The 11,438-nt window shown below is 40.7% G+C and overlaps 1 protein-coding gene across 1 annotated transcript; it reads right to left on the bottom strand.

Annotated features, from left to right (window-relative positions):
• Positions 1–1,986: 1,986 nt before the first annotated feature.
• Positions 1,987–3,140, bottom strand: LOC122640860. Its single transcript, XM_043834122.1, has one exon. The coding sequence runs from the start codon at positions 3,073–3,075 to the stop codon at positions 2,113–2,115; it is 963 nt and encodes a 320-aa protein (XP_043690057.1). The 5' UTR covers positions 3,076–3,140; the 3' UTR covers positions 1,987–2,112.
• Between the last annotated feature and the right edge of the window lie 8,298 nt (positions 3,141–11,438).

Consider the following 11,438-nt stretch of genomic DNA (forward strand, 5'->3'; position numbering starts at 1 on the left):
TCACCCAAGCTCCTCTGTTCACAATTCAAGTTTCGGCCCAAAATGGAGTTTACCACGAAATAAAGCTTGAATATCCACCAACCAAGTTCAAAATTTGAAAATGGATGCAAACAAATGACAGCTGAAAGTACCAAGGGGAAATGCCTATAGATACAGATAATATGATTTTAACTTCTTATGTGCAGTGCAAAGAAGAACCTATTGCCTAATTATGGATCAATAGTTTGTTACAATTAATTTCCTTGAAAATCAGCAACACAGAAACCTACTGCAAAATCATTCACTTCCATCATCTTTCCACCTTCCTTTGGGAAATCCTCCTACTCCTATCCTTCCAAATATTTCAACATTGCCAATGCCAGCATCTTCCAGACCAGTTTACCCTATGTGACATAGACCAAGTCCCATGCAATTAGCAACTCCTCAACCACTGACATCACTAATTTTTGCCTTGATCAATGGGATCACTCTACCTGCCAAACATGCCTGTGAAAGCACAATGCAACAACTGTTGTCTGGCCAATTACTCAACAAATCTCACACAAAAAAACCTAAAGATTCTTGAAGCCACTGGCCAACCAACTTTTCTTGCATCATTAAACATATGAAGAAGCAAACCTTCAAAGGCACACTCTGCACCAGACCTCTCGACCAGAAACATGATACCTCAGGGTTGCATGGCTCAGAAGAAAGGAAAAAACTTACCATAAACACTCCCATCTAACTCCTGCTTCAAACTCTTGTATCTTGCCCAGGGAGTTCCTCCAATCTCATACAACTTTGCCAGTAGTTGCTCCAACAAACGGATTGCCAACACGTAAATTCCAGTGAAATTATGGAGAAGAATTATTCCTATAGCCAACAAGATCTACGTCAAGCTGCTGCCAGGATAGTTGCTGTCATTAGAGAGAGTAACCGGGGGCTTGCTGTTATAGATACCACGAATGTTATTCTGAGGTTTAGAGGAGTTTTCTCACTTTAATCTGTAGAAGATATGTAGCTGCACAAATATTGGTTTGACATTTCTTTCCCAAACTCTGCTGGTCCCTGGTAACTACAGGAAAGATGGAACAAGTTTTATTCGGCATTTTAATTAATAATTTCAAGCTTCACACTGCATCTCCCTCCACTATATGGTTAAAAATTCATCAGTTAAAGTATAAAACCCGAAAGCAACTAATTCCCAAAAGATCAGTTATCAATGTATCACCATATTTCTCAACTTGACTCAACTAAGCCCAACCCCTAGGTTTCAGCATACAAACCTTATTTCCTCATTTAACAATGTTGGACCAAGATAAAGATCCATATCACCAAAACAGAAATCCTGCTTCTAAGAGAAGAGAGATACATTGTGTGTATTACACTAATAATAAGTCTCTCATTATCCACATTGTCACGAAGCGCATATCCATGCAAAGAACTGGAGAAGATGGGAAACAATAAAGCCAATACTTAAGTATGTTCTCTCATGTGAAGAACTATAGATAAAACAAGAACAATGGATAAAGTATGTAGATTCCTTCACATTCCTCTTCACAAGAAATAATCCAACTCTTCTATGGATACATAACTCATATACATTAATCCCTGAAGTTTCTTGGCTTCAAATTTGCAAAATTCAACAAATAATCCAACAAAATTCACACCCACTCTAGAAACAAAATAACAACTGGTAAACCAAAGAAATAGAACTTAACATGAAAAAGTGTTCAATCCAATACTCCAAGTCCAAAGGCCTAACACTAGAGTCCCTGGAAAAAATAAACCAAACACAGAATATCATATAAACTGTAATTAGAGAGGAAAGATGATGGGAGACACTGCTGAATGCATGACATTTACCAAACTGCCAGAGTGAACTAATGAAAAAAAAAAAGATCTCACTTTAACTAGCCAGAATACACATCATTAAAGGAATCTAAAGTAATCATCACATCACAAAACCAAAAGCAGACCAGTAACAAACTACTGGAAAAAAGGATGTGAACAATACCTTCAGTCTTTATTGAAAGCAGAGATTAGAATCCTTAAAAAACAGACACTAACCAAAAAGATATTTCTTTACACAATTGATTTGATTGGACTACTCATACATTTCCCCTCCCTCACTCAGATTTCCATACTCTCCATCTGAATACTACTCTTCAGCGGTACATACTCGCCGAGATAGCCACCAAGATGATCATGCAAAGCACTCTTATCGATCCCCTGGTGATGATAGCTCTTGCAAACATAATAAAACACACTCTGCACCAACAATCCTATTAAATTCACGAGAACCAACAAACCAACCAAGAATCCACCAACCACAATCCTAGCAAAGACTCCATAATCCTCGCCACCATGAACCACAATCGATCCGAAAACGCCACCAATCGCCCCACAAATCGACAAATATCCGAAAACAAACACTGCAGCCATCTGGGTCTTCCCCTTCAACAACTCCTTACTCTTCCTCATCGCAGCAATCCCGTAAACCGGTTCGAGAACCGACACGACACTGGCGAGGTGCCATAGAGCTGTAATGTAGACGTGAACTACAAGAAAGAGCGTGAAAACCGCAATGAGGGAGAACAAGTAGAGAAACAGGCTATTAGTATCGACGGCGATGATGAGAGCGAGAAGAGAGATAATGAAGGCAATGTCGTAGACGACCATAAGCAGAGAAACCCATAGGAAGGTGATGAAGAGGCGTTTGAAGACACGAGGGATTGCAGAGATGGTGGAAGTGAAAGAGACGGGCTTGGAGGTGTAGATAGAGGCAACGGTGAAAACGACGGCAGCGGTGGAGAGGAGAGAGAAGGCGAAGAGGAAGATAAGATAGCAGAACTGGAAAATTAGGAGGCGAGTCCACTCTTGAGGGAGTTTAGGGTTTGAAGGGGACTGGCTATCGATTTGTTTGAGGAGAGGATTGGTGAAGAGGGAATGGGCTAAGATGGCGAAGGAGAGAGGGAAAATCAGGGTGAGGATTATACAGGAAAAGGTCTTTAAAGATGATTTTGGAATCGAAACTGATTCTTTAAGGATTTCTGTGTAGGTTAGGTCCTGCAACTGCTCCGGTGCAAGATCCATGAAAAAAAATGGATTTGATTCGAAACAGAGGAACTGTTTTGAGTGTATATTGGGATCTAGGTAATTGATTTTGAAGCGAAGAAGCTTCTTTTGGGATCAACTTTGTTTCGAGAGCGGAAATGCAGAAAGAGACGTCCCAACAATTTATGGCATTAAGGTTTGTTCCTGGTTTGGATTCGACTGCAGCTCCGAGGAGGAGAAATGGAGAATAGAGGGAGAGGAGAACGGACGAGGCTCAGTGATGCACAGAAATATGACATTTGTTTGGTGATGGATGACTCAATGCTGAAGAGGAGACGTGTATATGGTTGGGAAAAAACCCCACGCCGACAGTGTGGATATGTATTGACAAATTGTTTTTTGGAAAAATAGCTCAATGGGGGAGCGTGTGCTGTGCCTATATACGGAGGGGGTGAAATGACTGTCCCACCCCATGAAAAACGGAAATATTATTGATGCCTTTGTGTGCACTCCCAATCTCCCATTGACATACACAAGGGCTACACTCTCACATAAAGAACGCTCTCCCATTCTATTTTACCATGTGGGCCTGTTGGAGACATTATTTTTGGTGGCATATGAGATTCCTCACACCGGTAGTGTGGGGAATAATCTTCTCTAATGTTGGGCAAGAAATCATTGTCTGATCGTGTGACCAGTGTAGGGACCAATGAGACTGATGGAGATCAATGTGGATGTGATTTTTTATTTTTTGATGGGAAACATACTTATATTACCATTAGATAGAGAAAAACATATTTACATCATATAAGAAAGGGGGCATTATAGTCCTGTTTGTTATAGAGAAAGAGGCAAGGGAACGTAGTCTATTAGTCCATATGTTATTGTTTGGTTTAAACTGTACATTTATAAAGTTTGATGTTTGTTCTGCTAGTTCAAAAAAGGTAGGTATTAGGTGCCATGGTATAGGTAAGTTTTGCTTGGCAATAGTAGTCAAAATTAAGGTCATATAGACTCTGGTTAGTGATCCAAATCTCTTTTAGTTGGAGTCCATCCATTGTAGCATGTTTCCAGCCTTGTAAGATTCCATTTAGTTCAACCTGCATGTCATCAGTTGAAGGTGCAAACCCTGAAGATATTAGAACATTCTGGTTGTCTGGCAAAATGCAGTAAGCCCATCCTACTAGGCCTACATTTGGTTCAGAAAGACCAGCACAACACAAAATAGGTGAGTTCATTCTATGGATGCTGTTAGTTGTGTCAAATTCATGAGTTATACGCACACTATTGTCAAGAGGGGGGTTGTGCACAAGTGGTGGTTTTAACTGGAGATCATGAATCCATTTGGTAACAAGTTTGAGTACAATGATGGGGTTGGGTGCCTCCACCATATGGATAACTTTATTTCTTACATTCCAAATGAAGTAGCAGGTAATAATAAAAACTGAAAAAAACCATCTGGTAGTCGGTTTATCAAAGGTCTTGGATTGGAGGATGGTGGCACAAAGATGTGCCAAACAAGAACTTAGGTGCTCAGTTCTGAGTCCGAGGGGTCCGCAGGCCCAGATATGCTTAGTCCATTCACAAGATAGAAAGAGATGCCAGTGGGATTCATCATGAGCACCACAGAAAACACATGTAGGCTCGATCGATGTCCACTTTGAGAAAGTACTCTTGACAGGTAAACCTGCATGCAATACACGCCAAAAAAACAATTTAAACTTCGGATGAATATTTAATTTCCAGAAAAAGCGCCACCATTTGGTTTCAAGGGGCTTGGATTACTATAGTGGATATAAGAGGTTTGCAGCATTTCAGGTAGAGAAGCTGCCATCTTTTGTTAGGGAGCATCTTGGTCCCCAGACTCAGATAGATTTAACTTTGGAATTTCAAAATTCAGATGATTTGGTAGAAATCGTGCAAGGGCATCATAGTTCCACCTATAATTAAGAGTTAGATCCTTTACCAAGCTGAAGGATTAGTTGTGAAAACATGGAGGAATACAACGGCCCGGTATTGTTGGTACCCACGGGTCGAACCAACAGTTGGTTGTCCTACCGTTCCCAATTCTCTTCCATACCATTTTTTTGAGGTCAGGTAGCACCGAAGCAATACTGTTCGAAGTCCAAGTTCCTTTTTTCATTGCTACTTTTGGGTTGAAAATGGAGGTATTGGAAAAATATTTAGCTTTTAGAACCTTAGCCCATAAGGAATCATTTTCATTTATCAGTCGCCAACCTAGTTTAGTGATAAGGGACTTGTTGTGGATGTGGGATTTGCGGAACCTCAGATCCCCCATGGATTTGGGGTTACAAATTTTATCCCATCCAATTAGGTAAGCTTTATGTCTGTTTGGTGGGTTGTTGTTCCAGAAATTCAAAGAGATTGAGTCAAGGGAAGCACAAATTTTTTGTGGGCACAAATTTTTTGTGGGAACAAAAGACAAGACATTTGATAAGTTGGTATGGAAGCCAGATCAGATTGTACTAACACACTTCTACCAGCATAGGTTAGGCAATTAGCTTTCCAAAACCCTAGTTTGGATTTAACTCGTTGGACCAGGGGTTCCAATTCCTTCACCTTAGATTTATGGTGGAAGAGCTTGGTGCCTAGGTAAAGGGAATTTTCAGCCATTTCCTTCATGCCCAGTAATCTGCAGGTTCTTCGCTTCACTGCAGGGCTAGTATTTTTACTAAAGAAGAGCTCGCTCTTAGAGAAATTTATTTCTTGGTCAGTCAGATCAGAAAAGAGTTCAAGAGTAGCTTTAATGGTCAGTATGTCTTCCTCTAAGTTCCGATAGAAAATAAAGGTGTCATCAGCAAAAAGAAGATGTGTGATTTCAGGGGCATTTCTAGCAACTTTAATTCCTCTAAAGGCTCCAGTGTCCCACACAGCACCAAGCAGACGGGAGAGAACTTCCATGGTTAGGAGGAAAAGATAGGGACTGAGGGGGCACCCCTATCTCAGTCCCCTAGAAGGCATGAGGTGACCAAATGGGCTTCCATTTATTTTGAAAGAGAAGGAGGTTGTACTAATAATGGATCTAACTAAGTTTGTCCATTTATCAGGGAAACTAAGAAACTGGAGGATCTTAGTGATCATGACCCATTCCACCCTATCATAGGCCTTGGACATATCTAGTTTCAAAGCCACAAATCCCCCTCGACCAGTTCTTTTCTTTTTTAGGAAATGAAAAATCTCTTGGGCAATAATAATATTGTTAGTGATTTGTCTTCCTTGAATAAAAGTAGCCTGGTTAGGAGAGATGACCCTGGGGAGGTAATGCTTGAAACGATTAGCCATCACAGTTTAGTAATGATTTTGTAGGAAACATTGCAGAGGCTAATGGGCCTGAAGTTTGATGCAGAATTGGCATGCTCAGTTTTAGGGATCATACAAAGAAGGGTAGGGTTGTATCCTTCAGGTAGGTTTCCAGTGTTGAAAAAATTATGGACAAAATGGAGGACGTCTTCAGAGATGAGATCCCAAAATGTTTGGAAGAAGCAGGCTTGGTATCCATCAGGTCCTGGGGCCTTAAAGCTACCAATGCTGAAAACAGCCGTTTGAATTTCAATTTTTGTTGGGAGCATAGCAATATTTGAGTTAATAGGATCAAGGATTCTGGGGAAAAGGCATTCCACAAATGAGGTATCAAGTGGTTTTGAAGTGGTATAAATCTTGGACAGGTGTTCAGTAAAATCTTTTGCCATTACGATGGGATCATTAGTGCATTCTCCCTTCTCATCCTTGAGAGCAAAAATTTGTCTCTTCCTGAGGTGGAATTTAGTCATGGAGTGGTAATATTTTGTGTTTTTGTCCCCATCATGGATATAGGCTTGTCTAGATTTTTGGAGCCAGAAAGCTTCTTCAGCATCGAATATCCACTTAAGTCTTTGTAAAATCAATTCCGAGCCCTCAGGATCCTTAAGCAAGTTAGGGTTATCTTCTATGATGGCTAAATGGCTTAAGTACCTCGCTTGTAGAGAATTAATATTTCCAAAAGTCTCCCTGTTCCATTTGGCTAGAGAGAAACTAAGGTTTGTGAGTTTATTGTGAAGGTTTGTGGGCTGCAACATTTTCCAAGTTTGGGAGCAGAAAGTACTGAAATCAGGATGGTGGGTCCAGGCATATTGGAAGTGGAACAATTTCTTGTAGGATTTTGTCTGGGTTGAGGTGTTAAGAAGAATTGGGTTATGATCGGATCCAACTGGGGATAGTTTTCGAAGGGTTGCTTTTGGAGAATTTACTAACTAGCTTGGGGAAGCAATGGCCCGGTCCAGGCATTCTTTAATCAGTTTTGGTGGTTTTTGTTTGTTTGTCCAAGTGTATGGGGAGTCGGGTAAGTTGATATTCTCAAGAGTTAGGTCAGTCATGATGGCTTTGAGGGAGGGGGTAAAAGTTGGGTTGGATACCGGCTGCCCCCCAAGCTTATCATCTTGGCAAAGTAGCTCATTAAAGTCACCCATAAGTGTGATTTTTTATTTTATAGTGGGCGAAGTAGTAATTTTGCACACTCGAGCAATGTGACTAGGCAACATTCTTTTTCCTCGTTTTGTTATATTGTGAATGGTTCTTAAGCTGATAGCGAAACTAGCAGCCACTCTCTCTCTCTCATCACTTGAAATGTTCTCTCTACCTTCTATGTTTAAATCATTTCGTGATTGATGCACTCTCTATGCCATTTGCTCAAAGAACTTTTCCCTTATTTCATAGTATGGAATTTTCTCCCCTTCTTAAGGAAGGTTCCCTAAGCAAAGATACGACAACGATGTATTTATCCATAATAGGCCAATGAGGTCATTTCATGTGACGTGAAAGAGATAAAGATGATAGTGTACAGAGTACCGTGCCCCAATAGCTTAGAGAACCCTTTTTTTGGGATGGGGGTGTGGGAGGGGGAGGATTTTCTATTTGAGAGCGTGGCCCTTGCACTAACACGGGAGCCAATGAGAACACGCACAAAAGCGTCAAAAGGGTGGGATTTTCACCTTTCTGGGGGTAGGGCGCCTATTTTGGGGTGCAAGAGCCATGCTCTTAGACTGACTCATTTTTCCCTTTTTTTTGTTTTGACAAGAAACTCACAATCCACTCATTGAGTAGGCCAGTCAGCTCCTTTGGATCTTATTTTTTTGGATGTGTGGAGCCCTTCCGTTCCATCTACCAATGGCCATCTACCAATGCCCATCATTGCGCACATGGGGGTGGACGCAATGATCACCCTACCCCCTGTATAGATTGCCCATGTGCCTGGGCGTAGGCTACGCTGTGGCACAGAGAACATTCTCCCTTACTTTTGATCTCCATAGAATGCCACCCTTACTTAAAACATATACAAAAGATAATAATTGCAGTGTCCCTGTTTGGTGGGTTTGACAATTGTAAAGCCATTTGGGGGCCTTCAGATTCATGACACATTGATGGGATTTTAAAGAAACAGTTTTAAACATATTTTAGCCACCATGGAGAACTATGGTTGCCAAAATATTTATGTGCTCTGTGATGAAGATATTCTATTTTTATTATTTTTCATCCAAAACAAATTTGGTTTAATTCTCAATCACCAACCTAATGTCCATCAATGCCAACGTGCGTAATATTATATAAAAAAAATTCAAATAAATCATTACTCACTCAAAAATTATTTGGTTTGGAATGGCTGAGTTTATCATATATTGTTTATGGTTTACAAGAAATAAATGAATAGTTGAAGTACTTTCATGGGTGTGGAGAGATTTCCTTGCATGGTTACCTATTTTGCCTCTTGGCATGATCGGTGGGCCTAAATTTTGTGGTTAGATAAATTTCTGGTTTCCCTACTCACATGTCTTCGAGTTTTAGCCAAACCAAGGCAAAATGGGGAATCAAAAACTCTAGAAAATGAAAGATTTTATGTTATTGGCTATAGTATGGTAAATGTGCATGCATAGACATATCTTTTGATCCCTAGTGGATGATAATGTGGCATCCACTTTTTTGAAGACTCTTCAAGATAGCATCAAAACTCCTCAAAACAATAACCAATGCACCTTGATACAAGAATCAATACATTGTATTTGTGCTTGGAAGTTGGAACAACCAACAAGAAAATGAAAAATAATGTCTAGAGTTTTTCTAAGTCGATATGTAATCTTAACCGTTGAATCTCATTGTAAATGGATGGTCAAGATGTCGTAGGAACTTTTAAGTTTTCTTTTCGACCAAGAGTTGATGCTAGGACTTGAACTGGATCTTGGGCATGATTTTGAATTGGGGTCTTCATGATGTGGGTTAGGCCTGCATCCTAGAGCGATGGAGAGGACCAACCGGATCGTAGTGAGCTTAATAACAAGGCTAAATGTTTTGGTGTAATCCAAGCCCTATTGTTGGTTGTGCCCCTTTGCAATAAGACGGACTTTGTATCTATCAATTGTACCATTTGTTTTGCGTTTGATACAGAACACCCATTTGCACCCTACAATATTCATAGAAGAGGTATGTGGAACCAATGTCCAGGTGCCATTTTTTAAGAGGGCAGTGAATTCACTGTCCATAGCATTTCTCCGTTGGGGAAATTTGTTGGCTATGTTCAAACTTGGTGAGATGAGGGTTGGTGGTGCCAGCAACAAGAACTTTCGATCTTCGTGTGCCATCTTGGGAAATGATGATCATTGGATGACGAGGGAAGGGATGAGGTTGTAGAGGTAGATCAACTACCAGGTCAATTGTAGGTAGAGAGGAATCTACACTAGCGGTTGAGGGAGTGGGAGTGGGAGTGGCAATAGGGTGGGGAGGATGAGACGGTGGTGATTGATAAGGAATGGTCGGGGTTCCCATGAGGTGGGGGTGGTGCCATCTGTGGCTGTGGGGCAGCAGGGTGTGGAAGCCATGTAAGTAGTGGGGATGGTCCTAGGAGGGAAGGTTGGGTTGGTAAGATTGGGGCAACACTTCCAAGGGTGTCACGAAAGGGAAACCGTCCTTCATAAAAAATCACATGGCGTGATATAATAAGTCTCTTAGTAGTATTATTAAAGCACTTGTAACCACGATGCCGCGAACTATAGCCCATAAAAGTGTGGATACTTGACCGGCTATCCAATTTGTGAGTACTGGAAGGGTGTAAAAGTGGATAACAAGCGCTACCAAATACCCTTAGATGGTCATAAGTTGGATGGGTCCTATATAGCCAAAAGATAGGCGACGTGTTGTTTAGAATAGGGGTGGGGAGACGGTTAATAAAATAAAAAAACACCGCTGTATCAAAGGCATGGTGCCAAAATTGCTGTGGGACAGAGGCATGAGCAAGAAGTGCCAAACCAGTTTCTACTATATGTCTATGGCAATGCTCGACAGACCCATTTTGTTCATAGGTGTGAGGACATGAAACACGATGTTCAATGCCGGATTGCTCAAGAAAATGAGAAACCGTACGATATTCACAGTCCCAATCACTATGGAAACGCTTGATTTTCCAGTCAAAGAGATTCTCAACAAGAACCTTGAACTTTTGAATAATACCAAAAACCTTAGATTTATAAGTGGATACAACCATAAGTATTTGCTGTAATCATCAACAAATATAACATAAAAGCGATGACCATCATTGGAGAGAATGGGAGAAGGTCCCCAAACATCCAGAAAAACTAAATCAAGAGGTCTGTTGATTTGGAGGTGGAGGTACTAAAAGGAAGCTTGTGACTTTTGCCCTGTTGACAAGCACTGCAAATCAGATACTCCTTTTGAGAGGTAATAGGTAGTTGGAACGAAGAGATGATATGGCATACTGTGCGAAGAGTAGGATGACCTAACCGGTAGTGCCATTGTTGAAGAGAGGTTTGTTCACGTAAAAGTGCATGTAGAGCATTTATTTGTAAGATCAGAGGATTTATTCAAAACAAGTTGATAAAAACCATCTTTAGTTAAGGATCATATCACAATCTTTGTCACTGATTCTCTTTCTTGGCTTAGTTTCAGTTATCTAGTTTGATTGATGGCCAACGTTTATGTGAGCTGTAGGTGATTTGAGATTATCCTTAATCATCTTCCTTGAATGGTGCTCAACGGTTATCTGACCTGAAGATTGGATATTTTCCTCATTCGTCTTACTTGAATGGTGCTCATCGATTGTGTGAGCTGGATATTGGATATTTGTCTCTTTGAAAGTTCCACATACGGGTTTGGTATCTTTAAACGACCGACCAAACCATGCTTTATTAGCTCGCTTGGACCCAAAAGTCGTTTTCCTTTGTTTTTTGTTTTTTTTTTTTTTTTTTGGACAAAAGTCATTTTCCTTTATTGGATCCCGGATCCTTTCCAAATTCCAATGACATTTAAACGTCAGATTCAATCGACCGATCTCTCACCATCCAAGGGGCGTGAACCGCGTGGTAGTTAAATATCTTTGGAGAGGATCTAGGGTGTGGGGA

This window comes from Telopea speciosissima, chromosome 9 (assembly GCF_018873765.1).
Source record: "Telopea speciosissima isolate NSW1024214 ecotype Mountain lineage chromosome 9, Tspe_v1, whole genome shotgun sequence".
NCBI lineage: Eukaryota > Viridiplantae > Streptophyta > Magnoliopsida > Proteales > Proteaceae > Telopea > Telopea speciosissima.